General features: G+C 42.8%; 1 protein-coding gene across 4 annotated transcripts; it reads right to left on the reverse strand.

Annotated features, from left to right (window-relative positions):
* Positions 1-466: 466 nt before the first annotated feature.
* LOC108930811 (F-box-like/WD repeat-containing protein TBL1X) lies at positions 467-27,586 on the reverse strand. Of its 4 annotated transcripts, XM_018746228.2 has the most exons (17): positions 27,472-27,549; positions 20,016-20,079; positions 19,509-19,631; positions 8,598-8,702; positions 6,899-7,044; positions 6,426-6,633; positions 5,672-5,804; positions 5,362-5,503; positions 5,015-5,078; positions 4,745-4,842; positions 4,365-4,425; positions 3,826-3,947; positions 3,669-3,743; positions 3,389-3,516; positions 3,040-3,205; positions 2,681-2,782; positions 467-2,482 (listed from the first exon to the last, which is right to left on the reverse strand). In XM_018746228.2, exons 4-17 carry the CDS (start codon positions 8,653-8,655, stop codon positions 2,456-2,458), a joined length of 1,530 nt encoding a protein of 509 aa, XP_018601744.1. In that variant the 5' UTR covers positions 8,656-8,702; positions 19,509-19,631; positions 20,016-20,079; positions 27,472-27,549; the 3' UTR covers positions 467-2,455. The 4 variants fall into 4 exon arrangements, with proteins under 4 accessions (XP_018601744.1, XP_018601753.1, XP_018601773.1 ...); XM_018746237.2 differs by lacking the exon at positions 20,016-20,079 and having other exon boundaries at positions 27,472-27,489; XM_018746257.2 differs by lacking the exons at positions 19,509-19,631; positions 20,016-20,079 and having other exon boundaries at positions 27,472-27,586.
* Between the last annotated feature and the right edge of the window lie 357 nt (positions 27,587-27,943).

Below are 27,943 nucleotides of genomic sequence, written 5' to 3' on the forward strand. Positions count from 1 at the left end.
CTGTCTGATGATTCTTGTAAATGTCTAAAGGAAAACTTCATTCTCAAGATCCTTCATTAGAGGTGAACTGAAACAGTATAGTGTCTATAACAGTTTCGTTGTTTGTTATTACAAATACTAGTTTATTTGGATAATTCCTTTATCCAAGGTCACTATTAGCTCCTCAATAATTTACCCATACCTTGCTCTAGGGCCCTACAGTGGAGATTCAAACTGAGGACCTTCCAACTTGAAGGTAACAGCTCTAACCACCAGGAAGCCACCTGCTGCATGATTTAGGAAAAGATCTAGATACAGGCTTTGAGATGCACAGTGAAAACTTACATACACTTGTCTCCCTTCTGCAGATGCACAAGTAGTAAAATTTACTGAGCCATCAGTGAAGCACTAAAATAACAAAAACACGCAGCAAACAAAAATCAAGACAAAACAGCCATAGTGTTTTCTAATATCAAAATAGAGCGATTTATTTGAAACATATTGGAGACGAAATGACCCGACCCTGTGCAGAGGTGACACAGGAAGCTGTCGTGTGACCTCTAGAACCCCCTCGCCCATTGCACCGCGCCATCACGGTCCGCTCCTCCATCTGACACAGACGGCAATGGCAGCAGAGGCCGTACAGCTCTCAGCTAGACAAGGAAGTGGGACAGCAGCAGACTGCTGACTGCCCCCTCAGTAAGATTTTTTTAAAGAAAAAAGGTGATGACAAAAGCAGATGTTACCACATGACAAAGTGCACTTCACATTTCTCTCAAATCAGGGTCACTAAAGCAAAAAGAGCAGAGGAGCCATTGGGGGAATACCTGTGTATGCTGTGCAATGAGTGTTTAAATCAGCTGCATCTCAAAGCAGACAGCTGACATTCAATAATAAACAATCATGACGACAGGCAATGGAGGGTCAGCAGCCAGTCTTAGCTGAGAGGAAACGGGACACAATGTTAGAGAACTGAGTGCTAACAGAAGACATCTAGTTGACTAGTCAAAAATAAGGACCAGCTACAGATGACAGAGAACATAACAGAAGAATCTTAACAACCCCCCCCTTCCCCTTAATACATCTCTGACATCCATAAGCTTGCGATTCCTTACAGTTACGCCGCTGAAGACCCTCCAGGGACACACAATAAGAACATGTGAGCTCTGACCTTACAACCAGTCCGACTCATTCAGTTCAAGAAGAAACCACCTAATCCCAGTCACTGATAGTGCTGTTAACACTCATATGTCCCATCCTGATCATCTGTGATGGCAGACTCAGCCCGTCACAAGCCAAAGTCGGGGGGGGGTTACGAGAATTGCAAAACAATTCCCAAAGAGGGCATTTCTGTAGTTCTAATCATGCTTGTGAAAGAAAAGCAGAACCCAGGTGTGCAGCGCCTCTGAAAGACTAGAACTTGTACTGTATATAAACACATATACACAGTATATAAATTTGTGTGTTCATCTAATTTACAAACATGTACATTCATTTAAAATTTACATCCAGAAGGAGGAATACAGAATTACTAATTGGTGTGTGTACAAGTACTCATTTCTGTAGAAAGCTTCTTGTTAATTTGAATATCGGGGGATGGGGCAAAAAAAAAAAAAAAAAAAAAAAAAAAGTTTTGGCAGTTTTGTCACCGATACCGATGTTAGTAACAGACCTATGTGAAATAACCTTATAAAACATTTTTCACCTTCCAGAAGTTCAATTTAAAAACAATATTGGATGGGGGTTCTAACAATGAGTGCTACACTTGGAACTAGAGCAATTCTCCATAAAGGAGAACTATAGAGCCGTCACGATGTCCTGAGAGAGATCACAAATGCTCACACCAGAAGATGTCATTCTAGCTGAGAACAACAACGAAAGCAGTGTATTCCTTCTTCTCCCGTGTGCTCTCCAAACCTGTACATAGAAAACTAGACATATAAACGTCTGCCTCTCAAAAATACACATACACCGGTCTCCTCCTTTGACGGAGCTCCTAGTGTGCCAGTTCTTCAGAGCACCATCAAAATGCAGGTGAAGAGCCTTCCTCTGTTTGCTGCAGATCTGCCCATCCATCAGTGTGGCCAAGTACTGCACCCCCTTCTCCGACGTGCCGACGTGACTCGCCGTCGAACGCTCACTCTTACCTAAGGCACCAGAGTTCCCACAATGACGCAAACCTGCTTCATTCCCGTGGCTTCCTTTCCTTCCTTTTGGTTTTCAAAGTGTGGATTTCTTGTTGCACAGCCGTTTGGGTCCTTGCCATTCTCTGGCTTCGTGTCTGGCACAGGGAGGTGAGTGTTTTGGCAGGGGGGGGAGAGGGGGGTGTGTGGTCTGCTTCGCCATGGTGCGGTCTACTTTGCGTTCACACAGATTTGCAACAGCAAGGTCTTTCGACATCAAACCGCCACGGCGGATTTGAGGGGGCGTCCTGCCACACATTCCAAGTTGTGTCTTCTAAATCACTGCTGGGAAGCTATTTCCGAAGGTCAAGGACACACACCTGAGGAGGCCATTCAAAATGATTAGCAATGCATTTAAATTTTTATTGCCACTCTATGCCCATTACCACAAAATCAATCTTTATCAAATTTAGCCTGCGTGGGAATATAGTGTTTTCACTTCCTATCTAAATCTTACATTAACCTCTGCTCCGCACCATCAAACACTGATGACGGCGACAGTGGTGACACAGACTTACCGATCCATCAGATGCACTGGCCCCAACCTTCTCTCCTGTGCTGTTCCAGCACACTTCAAAAATTCCTCCTGTCCCTCGATAGCTGTGAACCAAGGCTCCGCTCTGAAAACACCACAGCAGTCACTGGTGAGACACAGTAGAGGCTGTTCTTTTCTACTTACACTGTCAATTTAAGTAAATGTACATAAGTAGAAGCATTCAAACTGTTCCCAACTTTACACATTTAATGTGAAAATATAGTAGACTTGCAGCGTAAGGTATCCGCTCAGGATTTTTACCGCAAGCCAAGGAAGCCAGTTCGGTAAAACCCTCAGATGGCTGTTTTGTGAGACAGTCTAGGAGAGTATGTAGGTCCTTACCACGGTGTTCCAGATGTGCACACACTTGTCAAAAGAACCACTGGCCAGGAACTTGCCGTCGGGGCTGAAGGCCACGCTGTACACAGGCTCTTGGTGCTTAGTGAGGGTATGGATGCAGATACCACGCTCCACATCCCACAGTCGCACCGTTGAGTCAAAGGACGCACTTCAGGGAGAAAGGGAGATGTGTAACATCTGACATCATTACCCTGACTGGCGTACTATCCAACATGAACAAATACTGTTCACAATGGGATGGAAAAGGTAATCTTTACGGCACTTAGAAACTTGTTGTTTCACGAAGCGAGCTCATGAATAATATACTCTCAGAAAGGAGAAAATGCCCCACCTCGCAAGCATGATGTTTGAGTTGGGATTGCTGGTCCCGGGCCCCGTGGGGCTCCACTTGATGGTGTAAATCTCCTTACTGTGCGCCTGGAGGTCATGCACGCATGAGTCCTGCTTCATACTCCAGATCTGTGCAAAGAAATATGCTTTTTAAAACCAACCAACCATATGTAACTGAAATGCACCTATATAAAACATTCACCTAAATATAATGCATGGCAAAATGTGACCGATAAGCAACTTCACGTCTGGATAAATAACGAGTTGGGTAAACTCTTCACCTTGAGGGTCATATCATCCGAGCATGAAGCCAGCAGCATGCCAGATGGGTCCCACTTGATGGCGTTGACTTCGTTCTGAAAGAGGGACCGGCAAATGTGAGCGTACATCCACCTAGCTATGAGACTACCATTGTACAAGGAGCTCACGTGCCCTTACCGTGTGTCCCTGAAAGGTCTTCAGTGGCCGGTCGCTGCCCAGCCGACACACGTGGATGCACATGTCCGTGCTGCAGGAGGCAAAGGTTGTATTGTTCTGCCAGTCTACATCCAATGCAGGAGCTGTGAGCCGGGGACAGACATCAGGAGATTACTTACTCCACGGTTCCCAACAATACCAATGGCATACTGAAACAACAAAAAGAAGCTTGGCCGCTTGATGTATGCAGTCCCAGACAAAAAGATTGCGGCACTGGATCCTTGCTGCGTTAGTTCCGCACTGCTTCGCTCCAAACTAAATATTCAGATGATCACAATGACCTCAACTGCCTCTACTGATAAAGTAAGTGAACTAGTAGTAATAAAGCAGATGCAGCAGGGGAAGGGGGGGCAGGGGGGACTCGAGGACAGCTGTGAACGAGGATGTAACAAGTGCCTGTGAGTGAAGCAGATGTGTCAACTGCAGCAGGACAAACGCATATGGTGGCATCATTTCTAAACGGACCTCATCTGCTACACTCCCGTAGCTCACAGTCATACCTGAGTGAAATGGGAACTGCTGTTTGGCTTCGCCAGTATGAGCATCCCAGATGATGGTGGTCTGGGGAGAAGAGGTTCAGTATTACCATACAGAAAATTCAAGCTCCTGCAAACAAGGAGCGCAGAGGACGACCCCTCCAGTCACCCAAAGACAAAGTCAGAAAGACCATTTCTCCAATCTAGAATACAGTTTAAGTCCCGAACCAGACATTTGTTAAATTGCTCTACTCTGTTCAGGAGCAATTTAACAAACTACAGAGTGCATAGTAAACAAACAGTCCCGGGAGGCACATTACAGAAATCAAAGGAGCTGACCATTTACCCTGTGAAAGGAACCAGGGAGAAATCTGCCATCAGCCACTGTAATAAAATGAATATACCTTGTCCACTCCTGCACTGAGTATGCTGTTTCCCTTCTTGTTCCACTTTAGTGCAAAAATAGGACCTTTGTGTTGCCCCAAAGTGCTCGCCAGATTACCTGGAAGGAGTTACAGAAAGTACTAGCTCATGTTTCAGTTCTCCAATAAGGGTATATCTACACAAAGCAAAATGTACATTTGGTAACTGTCAGGTCACAAGTACCAAAAGAGACAAATTGGGGGGGGATGATGAGTAGTTTTGCAATAATATTACATTACATATAAAATTACCGTCTTTAGTCCATATCCTTGCAAAACCATCATATGATCCCGTGGCCAAGAGAGTTCCTTCACTCTGTGTGAAAAGAACAACTGAATGACTACTTTATTATGACCTAAATGGTTGGTTGTGTTTTCAGCCAGGTGAAATTGTTAGTAAAAGCAGTGCACAAATGATAACTGCATGCACAAAACCCAAAGCGAAAACCTCCACTTTGTCCACATAAAACCCTATTTTCTCCATCACGGATGTTCATGCAGACCTGTGTGAAGAATTTCCCATGACCCCTCACTTCCAGTTCATAATGCCTGGATAAAACGGCTCAGCTGCAGAACGAAGTTCTCCTAAGAGCACTCACATTCCAGTCCAGGGAGGTGACGTCCTTATTACTGGGGACATCCTGGCCTCCCTCCCGGATGCAATGCCTGAGCACCAGCTGGGTGGAGCCACTGCTGCCGTTCTCGTTCAGGTTCCATATCCGCGCCGTTGAGTCTCCTGACCTGAGGGGCAGATGGTGAGTGAGAGTGCTGCGGTCACTGACTCTGCCATTAAAATACCACACTAAGAGCACTCAGACCAGCAGTGTTTCCAAAAAAAGGGAGAGCAATGTGAAACTGAGGCATTTGTGGATACAGGGCATCAGAGACGAGCTGAAGCTGACGACTCACCCCGAGGCCAGTAGGTCGCTCACAGGGTTCCAGGCGCAGATGAAGACCTCTGACTCATGTCCCCTTAGCACCGTGGCTTTACTGGCAGGGATTTCCACGTCCCCGTCCACCTCCATGGGCTCTGTATGGTTATCTGAAGCCAGACACATTTGCTTGTTACTGTAAACCCAAAGCTATGCTTCTCACAATGAGCCTAATCTAAGTCACCAGGGCCTGGTTTTCACATCTCACTTCCTGTCAGTTTTCTCAAAATCAGCAAGTCTGTAATTGCATCCAAGTTTCCAGAGAATACAAAGAGTTGTGTCTCTCTGCCTCTTTTTTTTTTTCCTCTTTTCTTTAAATCCCCCAACGGGTCAATCTTCCGAATATTTTAGCACGCAACGTGACTAAAGACAGCAGGTCTCATACTATAGTTACAGCTACCTTAAACCTGGAGAACACGAGTCTGAAACCCACTCTTGCTATAGCACCCTTGAGCAAGGTACTCATCCCAAGTTGCTACAGTAATGACTATCTGGGTGTATAAATGGGAAGATTATTTCAGAGAGTGGCTGAATATCGTAAGTCTCTTTGGAGAAAAGTGTCATCTAAATGAATAAACAAGAGCAATACACTGAAAAACAAAATTAATTTGCACAAGGGTTAAAGTTTGCAGCCCTGTAAGTGCTTGCCATACTTCTGCAGGATCTGTACCATACTGTTACCCATGTACAATAATGAGAAATGCAAAAAGGGCTAGAGCCCGAGCCCTTACTCAAGATGTGCCCCCTGCTGTCCTCGCCGTTGACGGCAGTCTCTCCATTCTTGGATACGTTCTGCTGGATGCCAGCGGCTGCGGCGCCAGCCTGCTGCTGGGCCAACCTGTCGCGGAACGCCTGCTGCCGTGTTTGCACAACGTCTGGCATCACAGCGTCGATGAGCGATAGCGACTCGATCGGCCGACCATCAAACACAGTTCCATCCTGCAAGGAAAACGCAGTGGCGCTAACCAGAGAGCAAGCATGTGCACATTCAACCAGTCAGACTAGTGGAAACCCTTACTAAACAATTGGTGGCAGAGGACTTCGAATCTTAGGCAGAAAAATTCTCATTCAGTCTGACAGCAACACATTTGTACAAATTGTCTCTCTACCACACACTATAGTTAAATAAACACAGTGAGTACGCACGGTCAGGGAAACCATGTGTGCATCACGGTAACATCTGACCCCCTCTATTCCCACTCACCTCATTGATGCTGATCTCAGCCTCTACATACTGAAGGCCCTTCTGCAGGATGGAGATGAGTGCAGCAGGGGGCACCAGCGTCCCGTTGATGTTGGACTGGCTGATGTGGCTCTCAATGCCAAACGTGAATGCAGAGTGAGAGAAACCTAGAAAACGCAGATGCCATGGAGGTCATGCGTGCACACACAGACAGACACGCATGGCACTCGAATGCCAGCGAGGACACACACAAATGTGCGGCAAACAGCTCTGTCTCACACCACAAGATATCCAGCACAGACAGGATTTAGTACGAGCGCAAGAAACAGATTTCATACCTCCAGAACTAGTGACCATGGGACCAAATCTTCATGAAAACAAAGCGCCTCTTTTTTGGTTTCAGCAACATTTCAGTCACATTTTTGCAAAAATGCCCAGGGTGGTATATAATGGTTAGTAACCATTAAACCAAATCCGGGTAAACTGTGTGCTGGAAAATGTTTGCCTCCACTTTTACGAACCAAAAACTGAGCCCTTGAATAAGTCGAAAAGGGTGAACAAGACAGTCATTTCTGAACAGAAAGAGGCAAGACAGCACCTCATATCCACCTAAGTACATTCAGAAGCAAAGTGGATTGGGGACGCTCTCAGTTACTAATTTAACAATGTACGAGTACAGTTGGTTTTCTGGGAACAGAGTTCTCGACCACACTGACTCATGAGAAAATCTCAATTTCTGCACAGCCCTCAGTAGAACCGCATGCCTAGGCGGGGGACATCTCTCACTTGACACACTTCTGTCCCCTCAGTCAGGAATTCGAAGTACGATATTTCAGGAAGCCAACTGAAGCTATATAGCGTCAACAGTGAAACAACAAACAGAGGAGAGAGACAAAACAAAAAACACACAACCTTCCATTTCTGCAAAATGACAGATTAAATCACAACTTTTAGGTTTTAGCCTAGTTCTAGTAAGCCCTGCATCAAAGAAGAATTAAAGACAAGGCTCATGCGCAATTCGTTTCTATTAAGTAATCACTAATATTTCCTTATCAGATTTAAATATATTAGTAACTCCCCCTCTCCATTTGAAGAAGCAGGCATAATCAGGCCACAAGTATGGGGTCATGAAACAGAAAAGAGCCACACTTCTCACTAAAGTGTGCACATGGTTCAGTACATATTTTTATTTTTTTTTAAAAAAACACTGGTTGTTACAAGATTTTTGTGTATAACTGAGAAGGCCAAGGGGCAGACAAGCCATAGGCGGCCAGACAAGAAGGTCGAGCCACGGGAAAGTGGGATCCCAGAAATTCCAAAGCAAAAGGCCTCAAGCACACATTGAGACACTACTCCACTACTTCATGGAGACTGTTCTGCTCACAGGAGCAGATCCATTGCAAATTGACTTCCTTCCCTCTTACCATCAACCCACATTCACTTTCACTGTAAGTGTTCAACAAATTACAACTACTTTGCTTCACTTCTAGATCTTTTATTCAGAAAGATTATGGTATAACTAAGTGTTACTACCTAATCATATCAATTAAACAAATCTATATTATAATGGCAGGAGACACTTTGAATGAGTCATGGGGAGTCATACAAGTATTTAATGCCTGGAAAACAGAATAAATATAGCCTGTTGATATTAACCTGACAACTTTTACTGAAAAAAGGAACACCTCCATGTGTATTAATGAAAATAAAGTGCTCTTACCTGATTCCTGGAGATATCTGTAAACCAAGAAGTTGACTTCATCACTGGTTATACTCATCTTAGCCAACCTCAACGTATGAGGTCTGCGTGACAGGTGGGCACACTCTGTGGAGTGAGGAGACAGATGATCATGAGACCAGTACATTTAGACACAGCTATATGTCATCCACAGGTAAGGAGGGAAAAATATCTTTTCTCAATGACAGTTTTCTTTTAAAAAAAAAAAAAAAAAAAAAAAAAAAAAAAAAAAAGAATGCTGTCCATTTTGCAGACAGAGGATGCTTTTTTCCAATGCACCCGGGCAGGAAACAATGCAACAGGAACAATGAGGAAAAACACAATTACAGCTGACCCTTGAACACCATGGGTTTGAACTGCGCAGGTCCACTTGTGCACAGATTTTTTTTTCCCCCCCAATAAATATATTGGAAAATTTGAGATTTGCGACAATTTAAAAAAATAATTTAAAAAAAAAAAAAAAAAAAAAAAAAGACAAATTGGGTATCCTAGAAATATTGAAAAAATTATGAATAATTAGGTATGTCATGAATGCATAAAATATATGTTGATACTAGTCTATTTTATCATTTACCACCACAAAATATATAGAAATCTATTAAAAAAAGAAAAAAATTTATCAAAACTTATGCGCACACAGTACATGGCACCGTTCGTAGGCGAGAGAAATGTAAACAAACGTAAAGATGTATAAAATCATAACTAGATAAAATGAACTGTAGTACATACTGCACTACTGTAATAATTAGTCCGCTTTATCATCTACTACCATGAATTATACACATTTCTTATGAAAAGAGTAAATATTTTGTAAAACTTTACGCACATACGTGAATGCAGACGATGCGCAGAAGGTTATGAATCCAAAGAAAAAAACTGCTTAGTACAGTATACAGTACATCATAAATGCATAAAATATTGGCATTGTTGATCTATTTTCTCATTAACTAACACATATTACACAAATCTTTTAGAAAAAGTTCATTTTCCCTTTTAAAGTTAGTCCACAAAAGTACTGCGGTTCTGCACGGTTTGTAGGACGACGCTAATCATTTCCGTGAGCAGTTCTTATAGTACAGTACAAGTATTTTCTCTTCCTTATGATTTTCTTAACATTTTCTTTTCTCTGTCTTGCTTTATTGTAAGAATACAGTACATAATACACATAACATACAAAATATGTGTTAACCAACTGTAGGTTATTGGTAAGGCATCTGGTCAACAGTAGGCTATTAGTAGTTCAGTTTTTGAAGAGTCAAAAGTTAAACGCAGATTTTCGACGGGGGGGGGGGGGGTCGGCACCCCAAGCCTCTCGTTGTGAAAGGGTCAACTGCAGTTTCAGGGAATCCTAAATTGTCATTATATTTAAAAAAAATCTCTTCAAACCTAAAAACCATTAATTAATAAATTTACATTTTAAAAATAAATTACACAGTCAAAATTAATTTTATTGTTATAATAAAGGTGACAAATGTTTTTTTAAATTCAGTATCTGTGACTGACAACAACCTCAAAAAAAATATTCGCAGCTGCTTGTTCTTACAAAGTTGCATTCTATGCAAAAAGGCAGGAAATTTGAGTTCTTTCAGCTGAACATTTTCAATATTAAAAACATGTGGCTCCTATTAAGGTCTGATGAGCGTTACAAAAAGAATCTGTTTCTCATTCTGCCACTTCTAAAAGATCTCAGCTGTAGTTACAAGCAAAACAGATGAAATATCTAACCTAACCATACCTTCAAACATGGAAAACCTTCACGCGTGAACAAGTTCAGAACATGATAGTGCTTCTTCATACGCGGTACACTTTTCCAAACTTTCCACGCAGAAAGGTAATGTTTTACATGTATACACTGACAGTTTACCGTCGTTACACAACCTGTCAGGAACCTTTCTGGACGTTTCAAGTACTCAAACTGAAGAGCCATCAGAGGTCAACCAGAGTTGTGTGAACAAACTCTCTTCCAGGAAGCCATACCGAGGGCCCTCAGAAAGGAGTTGCGACTACTACAGTGAGCATCAAACAGACGATAGGAAGGCAAAACAACACTTGAACCCCAGTGATTTTTCCACACCAGTAAAACCGTTAGATGGTGTAAACTGACCATGGAACCACTAGGGTGAAAACTTAAAATACAAATTCTGTGGAGCACAAAATAGCTCCAGGTCAAAGTTCTTCCCAGAGTGCAACAGAACTTCAGTCAAGAGAAGAAGACACAGGTCTATGAGCAAGTCAACAGACATGGCCTGGAGGTTCCAGTTGAATCAGTGAACAAATTTAGGAACACTGCAGCCCCCTGTCTGAGAGTAAGACTTACATAAATAAACCAAACTGATGTACAAACACAATGATCCTACTGTAGGTCCTGAATGAGCTTTCCCTGGGGAGCGAGACAGTGCGGTGGCGTGGGAATTCATACCGCGTCCTTTAAAAGGGCCAACTTCTGCAAAGGAAAATGTCTCTAAAAGGGATTTTTGCCAGCACTGTGGCTGTAAGCTGGACCTGGTGAACAGAAGGGTCTTGCCTGGTTGCAAAAGAAGGGCCTTCAGGTTAAAATAGCAGACTGACAGCTCAAAAACACTGGAAGGAGAGAAAATTACTCTCCTGCACAGTGATGCATAACCTACAATGTGTGAAGACTTAAGCACTTGGAAGGGAACACCGGTTGGGCGCTGCCTGCTTTCGAGCCACTGAGGGGATGAGGTGACCTTGCAGAGAGGTCAGGTCTGAAACAGAACTGGAAGTACTGTCTTACAGTTGTGTAAGACCCTGCCTAAGAAAACTGAAAATCATTTTAGGTCTGAAAAAGTAAACTGCTAACATCAGCAACAAGACATTTCACAAGCTGAACATTTCCTCAACCATAGAAAAAACTAGATACCTCACACCACCAGCATGCGCGCGCGCACACACACACACACACACACAGCTATCTTCCATCTACATAAAATAGGGCTTTAATGCTTACAATAAATGAGCCACAGCACATCTTTGCATATATATGTCACAACACTTTAGAGGAAGCACATACAGTCAAACATTTTCAAATATTCATGGTAAAGACTAGTATTTACAAGGGAACAGCTCACACTAACCTTTACCAAGGCCATAGAACAGCACTTTTGGGTCTCAACAAGAGCTGGTCTTAAATGAAAGTGCACACACACTGTTACATCATGTCTTTTTTTTTTTTTTCCTCTAATTTCCGAGAGAAAGCGACAAATGTATTAAAGAGGAAAAAAAAACAAAAACGCCCACTACTTCCTTCAGTATTAACATTTCATGGCACAGACCCCTTCAACATCTCAGCATATCACCTCAGCATAAACAGACAAGGAGAAGCAGGATGAGGAATCCTTACCAAGGTGTACAAATAAAAAAAAAAAAGATCTATATCTCATTTTGAGCCCAACAGCCCTTTCCCGCAGCCATGCGGAGACACTGAGAGCAACACTCAGCCGTGAGCTCCTAAAGGCTGCATCGCAAACCGCCGCCGTCCCCTCTGGGTAATTAGCTAATGAGGAGATGGCGCTGCCGCTGCTGCTGAACCTGGTGCCCTTCGACACCCAGAAAACATCTAATTAGCTGCAAGGCCTTGAGGGGCGCGACAGCTGACTGGTCGTCCAGCTCGCTAATCCGTCTGTCCAATAACTTCTCCGGCGGATTCCGCGACCACAAAGACTGTCAAGTTGACGTTTGCGGACGCACTGAGGTTTAGGTGAAGCCTTGTTGGTCGTAGAGGCAGAAGAAGCATTTCAAGGGTGTGAAGCAAATCCCAGCTTCATTTGACATGTGAATGTAACAGGCCACCAACCGGGATGGGAGGCTCCCCAGACCGAAATGGAGGGCTCGTCCTCATCTGCGCTTTCCTCATCCCTTTCATGAACCGCTGCCTCTCCCAAGCAACTCTGTGGCCTCAAGGAATTCACTGCTTGCAGAAAGCCACAAAATATTTTCTCTTCTGTTCATGGCAACTGTGATATATTCGTTTCGCCTACCTGTTGGCATATCAATACAAATTAAACGTTTTCTACTGTTCCGAAGCAACGAATGTGTTTTGCAAGACCTGTAAAATGAAGGATCTTCAAAGCATGCAAAGTGTCCTCTTGTTTACTGTTAAACCTTCTCCAGCAATTTCCACATGGGGGAAAAAAAAAACCTCCCAGATAAAGTAAATATTAATAATTGTCATAACAAGGTCAGAAATGAGTCTGACAAAACAGAGCTGGAAGAGAAACGATGGCTTACTTCAGCAAAAGGTCTTTTTTTTTTTTTTGCCTGGTGTGGTTCGTGTCTTTGAGTGCTGGGCTGAGGGGGGGAGGTTTAAACCATGTGAGAGAACTTTGCCAGAGTGGACCCTAGGGTGTACGCCTGACCCATTTCCACATCATCAATCATGGGTTTCACACACCCAACTTGGGACCGAGTGAGCGAGCCAGCTCAGAACCTTAATCTTCAAGCCCTTCAAACTGCAGGGCTGAGAACTCATTCTGTTGACGGAGCGGCATAATTAGCACAGAGCGCCACCCAGGGTTTGCTCTGTTAGTGTGCTGAAACGAGAGGTCCTCCTCTCATTAAATTCGCAATTAGGATGTTTATGGCGAGTCTGCGATGCTGCTCACTCCCAAGCCCATGGTGCTCAAGATCTCAGTGCCCCTTTCTATTCCTGCAGCTCGGCCTCGGTTGAAAGTTCCACTGAGGGGATGGAGGGAGGCGGCTAAGGGCAAGACAGGCCTTCATTAAATGCACAATTAGCTGGCAACTGCCCTGACACCTGACCACATGTGCCAAGGTTTGTCAGGGATCACACTGTGAAACTAACTACGGGGAAAAAAAGAAAAAAAATTAATCTTTTTGCCACTGCAGATTTTTTTTCTATTTTTTTTGCTGGCTAAGCAGCTCTATATATAGGCTGGGGGATGGTATATAGTGTGGTAAGCTATGAGGACATTTCACCATACACTGAAGTAATAAGAAAAAAAAAAAAATTAAAAGAGAAATGAGCATTATGAGGAGCAAGACTATTTCCCTGGACATTAACTTGTAACCACAGCACGCACCCTGTCCCATTGCTTTGTAGTGTTATTACACAGATTCATTATTTACTTGTTTCAAACATTGTTACCTTGAATTTTGCAATTTCACACAGATTGAACTTTGCAGATATTGACTGCTGAAGGAAGAGCAAGATTTCATAAGCTATGCACTGCTACAATTTTGCAACTATAAAAACAGAACTGTGCCCAAAAACAGAGAAGGTAGGAGCGGCTGATTTTTTTTCCCCCCAGAGATGGATGACATAACAAAAAAAAGAATGAGCAGAAAAGGTATATAAATAAAATAAAAAAAAAAATGCAAAGGGTCTGGCATGTAAAATGCATTGTTTCTGAAAATAACTGAGGAGGAAAAATAAAAACAAGACACAACGGGGAAGAAGGAGGGGGAGGGGAGAGGAAAAAAAAAACATGCCGAAAGCCCCATTTTCTCATGAGCGGTCACCTCTTGACAGATGTGCAAAAAAGGCCCGCCTGGAACCAGCAACCATTTTCTCTTGAAGGGCTCTGCTGAGTAAAACCCGTCTTTGAAGCCAGGGGATGAGCTGCAGTCTCATTGGTAGTGGGGGAGGGGAGGAGGTGGGGGAGGGGGGTTCAACTAATCGACCACAAACAGGTAGGTAGCCACCGCACTCTGCTGGCTCGGCATTCTTCTGTCGCTGCTGATCATCTCAGGCGGCGTGAGTGGGGGAGGGGGATTCCAAGTGAGAGGGGAATCCATGATCGCTTGCTCCCACCAGCAGCATACGTGTGTAATTATACATGCCCCCCAAAAGCGCCAAAACCTAATGTCTACGCCAGGCCTCTCCGCTTAGCAACGGTGTGCGCACAACAGTGTAAACAACATGAGAATGAAATAAAGGATGTGAAACTGCGGGTGAGGTAGAGGTTCCAGGAATAACCCCTCTGCTCCGTGTTTGCGGGCGCCTTGTTGTGCCTCGCCGCTTCTCAACCGGAGGCGACCGTGTTCCAGCTCATTTCAGCACCGCTAGATCTGAGTGTGCTTTCTGACATTTCCATTGCCGGCAGTTGAAGACAAACACTGGTACAGAGACCCGTCCTGTGTGAAAAGGGTCGCCCCCAGTGGAGCCCAGAATAACTAGGGGAGTAACAACACACTCCTAATCAGAGGCAGCATCGCCCTGAAAATCATCAAATAAAGCAGTGGTGCTTGAATGGACAAATTCACACAGTGGAAATATTGCACGATACATGAAACGTCTCATCGATGGTGATCACTAATGGGTGAGCTCACCTTCCATGGTCCTGCACAAATGACAAAGCAGTACAACCATAGATGGGTGGCGACCACCATTCCACCACCAGAACAATAATCCGTTCCACTTCGAAGCAGCAATGTAAACCGCAACAAAGAAATACAGTGAAACTCCGATCGTTACGGTCCATAAAATGTCATTGTGGAAAAAAGCAGGGTCACGCTGAATCAGGGTTCAAGAAAATCAGCATTCGAACTGACCAAATGTTGACCGAGCATCCTAAATCACCCCTACTTTCACTGTATTTTACCCGTTTCTTGCATGTTTACTTTCTGGGACGTGTATTAACTTTGAATTAAAGAATTCCACGAATTAATTGTTGTTGTTACAAGCATTTCAGCTTTTCTAATCCACTCACACTGTACAACAGTTTTCTGAGTTTGTAAACTTTGCCAGCTTTTGAACTTTTTAATGCAGTTTCTCATATTCCGAAAAGAGCAAAAAAGGGTCCAATAAACCATCGCATTACATCCAAATTCACGGTAAATCAGGGCATGTTAAATTGGGGTTTTACTGTAGTTTTTAAAACATAATGTAACCCAAAAACTTCAAGTTACTTTAGATTCATGATGGGCGAGGTGAGGGATTTCTCCAATAAAAAGACATTATCAGTAAAGTATACAACTGGCTAAAGGGCAAGAGAAACTTTAAAGATTCTAAGAAATCTAGGGCATTTTGTTAAAAACAAGACCGGCACACAGAAGGAATATTAAACAATGTATAAAGAACAACAGGCCTTGTCTGGGGCTTCTCCTGACACCTATCACAGAAAGCAGGATGTGAAGCAAGGCTTTCTCGGTTTCTGTTTTCTGACCGACAGCGCATCAGTGGCCCCCCAGATTAGACCTCCTCGTTGTTTGGTCACTTTCTTTTCATCTTCTGTACAGCGTTCTTAATTATGTGGGTCTTTAGCTGGAAAAAGGAGTATAATTAAACCACAAATGACAATATGACCACTCCTCTTATCATGGGGCTAAGTGCACTGACAATGTTGCTGGACAGGTTGAATCCTTAGCCTCAAAACCTCCATTAGTCATTATAATAACCATTTAGTGTATCCTGGAATCATAGGGCATGAGCCAGAGTGCACTTTAGTCCCGGGAACAGCAATCCCATATGCTTATTCACAGTTCACACACTAAGTGCAATTCGAAGTCGTGCAATCATCAGAAATGTATATTTGGACTGTGGGGGGAAACCAGAACAGTCAAAAGAAATCCACACGATCAGACAGAGAACGTGCAAACTCCACACAGACTGAATCCGATTCAAACCCGAGCTGACCCCAAGAGGTCTGAGGCACCAGCACTACTCATGGGTCTCCAAGCCACCACCTTAACCTGAAAAGTTTCAATAAAATCCTTCCTAAAACTGAAGTGTAAACCTGTCAATGCAAGTCAACGAGTGTATCACATTAGTATGTGCCATTCAAGACTAGGTACTGCTAATCACACTAGCAGTGTTAGTAAAGGTAGTGGAAGTAGTAGTAGTAACTGCCCATTGCTCTCTCATCATCACAGTGATAGTGTTCTCAGACCTGGCCTGGTTTAGTTTACCTATCCAGCCCATGCAGCTGGCGAATAAATTCAGCACCACCAAATCAATGACGGCTGCCATGTACGAACAGCTCCAGAGGATTCAGAAGTGAGTCAGGATCGAATCCCCTCAGGATTGTTTTGAGCTCTGTACCCCATTTTCATGCATGAAAATAAGAGTGTAACAACACTGAATTCTCAATGCTCCTCACAGCCAGGCTCTAGTGTAAGTGTACCAAAAAAAGTACTGCGCAAAAAAAAAAAAAAAAAAACACAACACTTGGATAACACACTCAGGTTACATAATAATGAAGGCACACATATAAAAACACATGACATCCACAGGAGTGGTATATTTTTATATACACAGTCAGGCAAATAACTTGGCAAGTATGTTAATCACCCCACCTGAGACACCTATTCTGAGAGAAGGCAGTCTACAGTACTTACAAGTGTGGTCATGCTGGTGCTACATTTACTGCTAAATACACAGTATGAACCAGTTAGAGGGGGGATGAAGGAAACTTGGTTAAAAATTGCACCAGGGAGTGTCACGGTTGGCTGCTCCAGCAACACAGCCAACATCACTTCCTTGAAGGAAGCCAGACAGACAAGTTGTGACCAACATCACAGGAGAGCAACCAAAAAAAAAAAAAAAAAAAAAATCGAATGCTACATTGTGTCAGTGCTAATGCTCTCCTCTAGGACCAGACGTGAACCTCAAAGCAAGACGTGACTTGCTGAAGGGTCAAGCAACCTGAGGACTAAGGGGAAAGAAAGCATGAAGTTGTGGGGTGTTTGGTGGGGGGTCACACTCACCAGCCTGGCCCATCCGGCAGCAACCTGCCACCTACAGGTCTGAACCATCCAACCTGCATTGCTTCTGAACAGCATGGTCTCAATCCTCATTTCAAGGAAATATCCAGACAAGAACATTCATACAAGCAATACACAGAAGCAGAATGCACAATAAAAATAAAAAAGACCATTACGAGAGTAATTTCAAAATTACTATCTAGTCTCCCAATTATGAGTGAAGAGACTCGTATTCTGACATAATATGTAAATGGAGCATCCTCTGTCACCATAAAACATGAAAAAGGTTTCATATGGTATTGAAATGTTCCTTTAGTATCAGTGACTAAAACATATTTCAATCAAGGCAAGATTAGGTAATTCCCCCCAATATACAAAACAGCTTACAGTAAAAGTGTTCTTTGCTAAGTCACATCCAGTGAGAGCACAATAAGTAAAGTAAAAGCACCAGTAATGCTGAACACACTATTTCCATTAATTATTACAGCAGACTCTAAAATCCCCTGTGGTTGTGCTCTGCTCTGGATTGTGAGCTCTCCAAATGGATGTTTTTGCATAACATTTGAGCATGAAAGCACACACAAAAAAAGAGAGAGAAAAAAAAAAAAAAAAAAAACACACACACACACACACACCAATCAACCCTGGCAGCACACTGCCGTTTGCAATATCCATCCCCCATTAAACATTATTGCTTGCTTTGCTGTATTACATAAAATTGTTGCTGTTTGATGAAGTATTTGGCTGCCAGCAATGGCTGAGCTGTTAAATGTTACCTGCTGTACCTGTACATGTTCTTTTAGCACATAAAACATACAAATAATTCTTACAGGTCAAAATGCAGCTAGAGGAAAATAAAGTTGATTTCCAAGCATCTCGGTCAAGATGAACCTACCAACATAAACAAGAGCAGCTTTGGAAAGGGATTGTAAAAGTCTGGAGGGTGCAAAAAAAAACAAATTTTGCATATAGCTCTGTGGTTTTGACTGAAAATTATCTCCAGCCAAGCTTATCATCATCATCATCATCATCATCATTACATGCACTTATTTAGCAGAGCTTTCTCCAAAGCAACTTCCAATGTACTCTGTAGTGTTATCAGCCCACACAGCTTATTCACCGCAGTGACTTACACTGCTAAATACACTACTTACAATGGGTCACTCATCCATACATCAGTGGAACAGACTCTCTCTGTCACTTTTACATTATGGGTGAATCCGAACAGCATGTCTTTGGACTGTGGGAGGAAACCAGAGCACCTGGAGGAAATCCATGCAGACACGGGGAGAACATACAAACTTCACATAGACTGAGCAGGGATCAAACTCGTGTCCTCTTGCACCACCCAGGTGGTGTGAGACAGCAGCGCTGCTCACTGTGCCACTGTGCCGCCCATTTAAATATATATACACCTTCTGTAATAGATCTCTAATGAGCTCTCCAGGTGAAGCTGAATAGATCACTAAACCAGTTTAGAGACATACAATAGATCATATTTAGACCAATAGTTATTTACCTTATTCAAGGCTCACATTCAATCACTTAAGGTTACTTTCACTGTCCAGACAGAGTTCATTTCAAACTTGTTACAGAAGGCATGACACTTCAGATTTTTAACAGCAGCTTGTATGCTGTCTTCAACCGCAAGAAATTATGTCTGCAGTGGGGGGAGGAAAAATGATTTTATGCAATATGTGCTGAAAAGATAGTATAGCTTTATTTCCTGTCATAAACCCCACCCTTATCCTTCTCAACAAAAGGAAGCTGGTACCTCCATTAGAGGGGGGAAAAAAATTGCCAAAGTTTGCACACAGAGAGAAGGTGCAAAGTGAGGACTTTGGCCAGACATTCCTTGGCCACACTGGACTACTAATAGATTTTTGCCAAAATCAAACATTAACCAAACCAAACTAATGATTTATAACGAACTGTGTGAACTGGATAACTTTGTATTTTGCACGCTTGCTTTCACAGACACACAGCAATAAACTTTTAAAGCCAGAAGATTCCTGATCTCTCAGCATTTCAGAAAGTTGGGTCAAATGTTGACTGGCCTGGAGCACAGACTTTGGGTCTCCAGTATGAAATCACACATCAGTAAACTACAAATCCACACTGCACAGACAGCTATTTGGCTCCCTATGCCTTTTCTTTGCTTAGGGTCTCCACACAGCCATTTAAAACACAGCATCCAGTACTTTACGTTACCCTTCTTATAGCCTTGGAGAGGTGCTTTCTGTTTTGCTGCACTGACAGATTATGCCATCACCATCTATACAGTGAAGATCTCCCACTGACAGGTAAAGAGGTGGCAAGACAGCAGAGAGCCTCCTGTGGAAAGAGGGGAGAAGAAGAAAAAAAAAAAAAAAAAAAAAAAAATTGACAAGCTGACAGCCGTTGAATTTGGATCTTACAATATCCATTTCCCTGGAGGGCTGCAACAGTTTAGACACGAGCAGCGCGCTCTGAGGAATTTCCAACAATCCCTCAGAGTGTCTTCTTCCGTGCGTGCTGACAGGTCTGCTGCTTAGTAGCGACTAAATAAATAAATAAAAATGCACTCTGTGGGAATTTAATTTCAGTACCATAAGTTTTACAATAGCCAAAGTGCATTTTAAAACAGAAGCACCTCAGAAGCTATAGCTTCTTGCTATACTTACTTATTGGTCAGTTTGGAAGAAATGACTGAGTGTGGGGGGTGTGTGTGGGACTGACCTGCGATAAACTGGCCTCTCTTTCAGGACTTTCCCTTCCTTACACTTCTTTGCACGCCATGATCCTGCAAGTGGATAAACATTTACTAATAAGGTATGGATGTACGGCCAAACTCTGATGCACTGCCATCTGAAAACAACACCCTAACGTGTTTGCATGTATTTCATCTAAAATTAAAACTCTGTGTATGACCCCGGGGAACGTAGTGGCGCAGCAGGTTTGGCCTGTGCCTGCTCTCTGGTGGGTCTGGGGTTCAATTCCTGCTTGGGGTGCCTTGCGCCCTGTGTTGCCGGGTTAGGCTCCGGCTCGCTGCAACCGTGCTCGGGACAAGCAGTTTCAGACAAAGTGCGTATGCACGTGTGTGTGTGAGACCCAAACTTGAAGAACACGAAAAGTATTTGCCACTTCAGGTCAACATCTACTTCCCTAAAAATTGCATTTCTAAACAAATGATATTAAAATGTATAAACGCTATGGGTTTACTTATGGTGATCTAAATGTGCCTGTGTTCAATGTACTTGTTTTATACAGGATTGTAGGTGGTGTTGAGGATAAGAAGGGGACTTTAAAAAATAATAAAAAAAAAAGCCAATTCCTTAAGCTGCTCTGGAGTTTTTTTAATGATAGTCTGTTCATCCACAAAAATCCTGCAGTATGATAGCCACAGTTCTACCTCAAAAACTCAAAAGTTCAATGACGGCATAAACATCCTCGGTACAAAACAGCCTAATATTTCCAAAGTATGGTCTTACATAACATCCTGAAAAGCATTTTCTTCCGAATGTGGAGCCACCCACAGACGTGATCTGCACTGCTAGGGTCCGATATGCAGTCTGCTCCGGAAATGAAGCTAGCGTGGAAACCTTGTGTGCCATCATGACCACAAACTCAAACTCAGGATGTGAACAAGAGACAGGTGCTGAACACACCTTCTCACCTCCCGAATCTGCTCAAGAACAGTGCGTTTTTTTTTTTTTTTTGGTAAACAAACTTAACAGGTAACCTGCTTTTGTGATTAAGCACACAACCTCAAAGTTTTGAAACCTTATGTCCCATACTAGACAGACAGTGTAGAAGCCAATCATTACATAATCACATTACATTTACTTCATTTACCTGATGCTTTTCTTCAAAGTGCCTTACAGTGTTAAGCTTCTTACAACTGTTAAACCATTTATACAGTTGGGTAATTTTTTTAATGGAGCAATTTTAGGGTAAGTACTTTGATCAAGGGTATTACAACCATTCATTTAAAAACCCTCTTCACCGCTGTCTCAAAGAAGGAAGATAACACCCCATGTTTACAACACAGCACTGAGCAACCTGTCATGCTGGGTTGTTTCTTATATTTATTGATGAGAAGCTGTTTGACTTAAAAAAAAAAAAAAAAAGAAATATATATATATATAAGAGGGTTTCTATTTTTCTACATGAAAAGCACAAGACAGTCTCACAACATGGCCCATTGGTTTCATTTCTATTTTAAGACCACTAGAGAGCAATTCTGGCTCAGTCACCATGTGCCATATCATAACACAGCATCACATCATAACATTAACAGGCTGCAGAAGTCTGCTAATCAGACCATTTTACTGTGTGCTGCCTCTACTTTCTGATGTAAGGAGCACAGTAACTATACTTTGCCGACTGATTTTACATACGTGTCTAGCTGACCCCTTGCAACATTACATTTGTACATTACTTATTTTTCCATATATAGTTGGGTATTCTTACTGTATCAATTTAGGGTAGGTACTTTCCTCAGGGGTACTACAGAAGGAATGGGCATGTGAACCTAGGAAGTTCTGCTAAAAAGGTGAGTGCTCCCATGCCCACACTACCAGCTCCCATTTCAGGTCATCGGAATCATGACCCACTGTTTCCACCCACGTCGAGAAAGTAATGTCAACAGATGCTCTGAGGTATTGCCAGCTTCGAAAACCTTCCCTGGCTGGAGATTTTGAAGGAATTAATACACACTCAGCTAACCACGTGCCACGAGGACTACGGCTATTGCACAATCCACCATTTACAAACCGTGGTCACAGTTGTCTTTTATACTGAGCAAAATATTTCAGAACTAAAACAGTGCTATAAACAAGTGAAAAGTATTGTAAAGAAATTAGATGTTGTACACTGTCTTTTATTACCATCTTAAAATATGACGAAGATTTGAATAAGACAGATGTTTGGGTTTCGTACAGATGATACATTTCTAGGCCCAGGGCTCATATAACCTTGCACAAACTGTGACAGAAGGGAGAATATCCGCATGCCAGCTCAAGATCCTGGGTAACCAGATGACCATTACCTGACACTGGGATCATCTATCATCTACACAATTGACAATCCAAGTGCAAATGACAGGCTGGTGCATTGTTTGTATTTTTTTTGGCACCGGCTTATAACAAGACAAAACATCCTATCCCAAAAATTGGTGAAAATGCCACTAAAAATTACAAGGTTCCATTTCATTCATACAGGAGAGTCAAATGCCAGTCACCTGTATTAAAAAGCAAAATGTGGGTTGCAAAGAAAACGCCCAAAAAGCACAACAGGGCCAAAGGAACTCAAATCCTAACATGTATTCTTTGGTAAAAAAGCAATGTTTAGTTTAACAGGGAGGGGGTGCGGTGGCGCAGTGGGTTGGACCGCAGTCCTGCTCTCCGATGGGTCTGGGGTTCAAGTCCCGCTTGGGGTGTCTTGCGGCGGACTGGCGTCCCGTCCTGGGTGTGTCCCCTCCCCCTCTGGCCTTACGCCCTGTGTTGCCGGGTAGGCTCCGGTTCCCTGTGACCCCGTAAGGGACGAGCGGTTCTGAAAATGTGTGTGTGTGTGTGTGTGTGTGTGTGTGTGTGTGTGTGTGTGTGTGTGTGTAGTTTAACAGGTCAATTTTTCCTTTCCAAACAGATTTTAAATAATGTCTTTTCTGTGCTGCATACAGACATCTTACATAAAGCATGCCTACCTGGCCACTGATAGCTATGTGCATCACCATTCATTGTTCTCCATCATTTCATCTATATCATCACTTTTTAATCCCTGAGGAAGCATTCAGTCGACAGTATGATACCTGTAGCCCATCTGGCTTTTCAAAGACGTAGCTCTTTCTGTCATTTTCTGCTCTGCAGTCCACTGCAAACTGAAAGAAATCTGCCATACGCTCTACTTTAGCCTCGCATATGCTCCTGGTCAAAGGCCAGGTAATTACGCTGTTTCAGACCCAAGTTTGCTGAAACCTTCTATTGGGTACATTCTATTGGGAGCCACTGTGTGTTAGACATACAGGTAAAGTTGAGACACCTACACAAATACCACTGCTTTTGTCTAAAAGACCTACATATGAACAATCTGGCGACAAAAAACATGAGTAGCTGAAATACACAGCTGACAATTGTTGTTAATTGGGTTCAAATCAGGTATCTTGGGATAAAACAGTTCCCACCAAACAAAGGGAGCGAGTCCCCCACTTCATGCCGGCAACGGAATAGCTGGCATGACAACATGTAGGGCACGGCTTCCCCTTAAGACTTTCTGATCTCACTCGAGCTTATTCTTAACAGAAATGAGGTCAAGGTAGAATCTGTCCAGAAAAGGAGAACCGGACAACTTCAGATGTATTATTCAGTTCCCCAAACAGGTTCACAGAAAAAGCACAGTGCTGTTGAACACCGGCAGGTTGCCAGCTGGCAAATGACCCACATGGACTGGACATTACTCATGGACAACAAAGCAGCATTCTCTCTCTGACTGCTAACAAAGAGGTAGCAAGACAAACACACACCAAAGTAAAATTTGCTGAAGACACCAGAGAGCTACTCAAAAGCTACAACATTCATGAATAAATGGGGTAGCAAGCAATGAACACACAGGGATGCAAAGTTAAACAGGCAAATTTAACTGGGCCATCAAGCAGAAAAGTGACTTGATGTTATAGCCATAAGTTACAACTGCTCACTACACATTTATGCCTTACAGGACCTGGACAAGCCATTAAGATTATTAATTCAATCACCAGGGAAACCCCCATGAAGACTGCTAATGACAGGTAAATCTTTGAGTTGTGGGCTACATTACGTATTGTCAATATTAGTATACCAATACTGCTGCTCATTCTTGTCAAAGACACGTTCTTGATGGGAGTAGCAAGAGGTACAGCGATTAGAGCCACTGTCTTGAGACAGGCTAGAATCTCCCCTTCAGCTGTAGTACCCACGAGCGTACCCTGAACTGATCTGGTAAAAATTGCCCTGCTGTATAAATCAGTAAATAACTAAGTAGCTTAACACTTTAAGATGCTTTTGGAGAAAGGCATCAGCAAAATTAATTAATAGTAACAATGGTAATACTATTAAATCAGTTGTTATTTATGTTTAATTGATGGTTATTGTTAGTTGAAACTGTCAATGTAACAGGAAGAAGGAATTATATAGATGGTTTTGTTATTACTGTAAGCAGCTTAAGATTGTAAGCTGCTTTGGAGAAACGCATCAGTTAAATGAATAATAATGAGTGAAAAAATTTAACACATTTATATAGTTATTCATTTAGCTGATGCTTTCTCCAAAGTGACTTAAATTGTTACATTACATAGATGTATTTATCCATTTATACAGCTGAGTAATTTTACAGGAGCAATTTAAGGTAAATACTTTCCACAAGGGAACTATAGCAGTAAGTGAGAACCAAACTGGCAACCTTCAGATCCAAAGGCAGCAGTTCTAACCACTACACTACCAGCTGTCCCCAGCTTTTCAAGGGTCTTCAGCAAGCTATAGTTAGACAGGAAACAAGTTTAAAAATGCACTTATCTAAAACATCTAAAATACAACTTATCTAAATGGAACTGGCCTTACAAAAGTAAGTTTTTGGACCCACAGTCTGATGAGAACATATAAAAGTGAATAAAATGGTCCACTTCCCCATCCAACCACTAAACATTTCTCCAGTGACTGGGATTAACATTTCATATAATTCTGCTGTAAAGAGCAATTTGGCAGAATTTCTACTTTTAGGTATTATGATTGTGTAATCACTTGCAAATTGGTCAGTTCGAAAAAGGCAGAGATCCTCTTGTACTGTTAAAAAGAAGTTGGGTTTGGAAAAAAAATGTACACCTGATTATAAAATGCTAGTACAGTACAATAAAAATGTACAATGGGCAAAATCAAAACAGTAAAAATCTTTCCACCAATTGCTGTGTATGTTTTTCCCCTCTTTTTTCTACTTCCTATGCTTCAAAAGCTGCATGATGGAAAAGAAAGACCTTTCAGAGAGGTGAACGGAGATGCCCACACCTTGCCGGCAACGTTTCCAGTGTGTCTGTCTGTGTAAGACAGATTAGTCATCAACATGTTCTTAAAATAACCCTACCAGCAGATCAGGAGACCACCTGTAAATTCTTGCTTATACAGTTAAATCCCGCTGAAGGCAGAGGCAAGGAAGTGTTCCAGCAAACTATGTGACACGTGCGCCTCAAAGATGGAAGACACAATCTGGTGGCTTATTACCGGTAGAAATATCACAGGAATTGCACACCAGAATCAAAAAAGCTACCCGTATGAGGGCAACAATCAGCTAATAACCTGGACACACACCACTGAGCTGCATATAACTAAAGTACCTGTCATTTATTATTGTTTAACCATAATAAATTTACTCACAGGAGTTCACAGGACCCCAGGGAATGGACCAAAAAAAAAAAAAATCTCAAAGCCCGCTTATGCATTTTACACAAAAACTTCATTCTACTCACACAATGATATGCGTGTAACAAAGTTCTTCCAATCTCACAACTGTGCTACCTCACAAAAATGGTAGCGCTGCAGATTCTTTCGTAACCTCAAATGAGGCCTCCGTGTAACCAGTGGTGCACTTGGGGAACTCCAATTAAAATTTATAGGTTTCTGCGCACACAAAAACGTTTGAAAATGTGCATCTACAATTCAGTGCAAATTTCAGAGCTCCCTTCCCCCACCCAAAACACACATGACAGATGCACGGTGACAAGTGCGTGCAGGGCCCCAAACCTCAAAGGGGAAATTCTGGGCTTTCTCAAACGCCACTCATTTTCTTCAGAAAGGTTGCCTGAGGACAGCTTTAAGAAGGAAAAGGAAAAAAAAAAAAAATTCATTGTTTCACTTCTTCCAACGTAAATATTCAGATCCTCCACAGGGGAAAACCTCCAAATGATATATATCCAGCAACCTTTGTTTTCACAGCCAGTGCCGACACAATGAATGGGCATAGATGATAGGTCGACAATCTCGGCTCTACAGCTAACAGGATACACGCAGATAACTTTCATCTTATGCAACATGTATAGAATATATGAAGAAATCAAATTATTACACTGTTTAGAACTTTTTTGAACTGCAACCCAACGTGGAGGCCCTTCGCTGACCATTCAGACAACCCACCAAGAAACCATCAACCTGAGATACACATGAACCCCACAGGGAAATTACTCACCAGTCACCTCCAGGAATATTTTCAACAGGTGATAAAAGAACATAAAGCAATAAAACGCGTCACAATGAGGAGAAATGACGAGCAAAGAGCCATATAATTCAATAGAAAATTGCAGCAGAGAGGGGGCCGTTCGGTGACTTTTGTCCAGCCTGTCCAGAGTTGGAAAGAAGGAAGCAGCATGTCATGATGGAATGAAACTAACTTGAAAGTTTTTAGTGGATTTTTTTTAGACGAAGGGTTTCCTACGATTTTAAAGAGAATATCTCGCGTTTTCTTTCATTGTTGTTAGAAGAGCTGTAAGGAATACTAACCGACGGAGAAGGTCACACACACACAGCCGCCCTCGCGTTGTTACTTCAGAGTAACACTGTGGAATTTGTATGTGTACGTGTGTGTGGTTTTTTTTTTTTTTTTTTAATTATTATTATTTCCCATCCCCCACCCCGTGGGCGCCCACGGCGTGCTCGGCCCAGTGTCCTTCAGCCCCCGGGTCCAACTCTCCACAACGGCACCCCGAGAGCCCCCAAAACGTCCCAAAAACAGAGGCTGAGAAGAGGAGCGGACGCAGCGTGGGCTGCTGACAAAGAAGGGACGCCTCGTGCCCGCGCTCCTCCAGCTTCCTCACAGAACGCACGGCTGTCGTGTCGAAAACACGCCGAAAAATACGGCCACGGCGCCACAAAGCCCTTCGGGAGACTGGATATTTCACGCTTATTGCCCATATTGGTGGCTTTATTCTTATTTTTACACCCTCCTCAACGTGGACATCCGCGAGCGAGCGGGCGCGCGCGCGCCGCCGGAGCACGAGGACGAGAAATCAGCCATAACCCCTACAAAATTAAACAAACAAAATCTTTTTTCTTTTTCTAAAATAACCGCGTGACTCTCGGATTCAAAATGATCGCCAAATGGGGAAAAAAAAGAACGGGAAACTTGGAAGGGGAGGAGGGAGGGGGGTTAAAAGAGTGACGCGAGGAGCTGAACTTACCTGGAGGAGAAGGTGTGCAGGCGCGTGCGAGCCCCGCCGCTTCCACTTCCACCAGGAAAGAGAGAGCTTCCAACTTAGAGCGAGAGAGCGCAGGCGAGCGCGAGAGCGCGCGAAGAAGTACTTCCCTCTCATGTCCTTTGCTGCGGCTGCGGGTCCGTCTTCCACACCCCCTCCCCTTACAAAAACAGCCCAATTTATGCAAAAGTATGACTATATATGCCGCATAAGTGTACATTTATGGAGTACACACGTATATATGTTTATTATATGCTTCGCCTAGTTTGCAGCGTTCGGTGAAAAGTTGTGCGACGCTTGACTCCGTCCGTGTTTGTGACGAACTTTGTCACCATTATTCCTGACAAACAACATCTCCTCTTGTTTGTGGAGACAAAGTCTGAGGAAATGAATATACAAACACCCAGACTTTCAAAGACCTACAAAAATACATCAATCCACCTGAAATGAATGAAAA

This window comes from Scleropages formosus, chromosome 12 (assembly GCF_900964775.1).
Source record: "Scleropages formosus chromosome 12, fSclFor1.1, whole genome shotgun sequence".
Lineage (NCBI taxonomy): Eukaryota > Metazoa > Chordata > Actinopteri > Osteoglossiformes > Osteoglossidae > Scleropages > Scleropages formosus.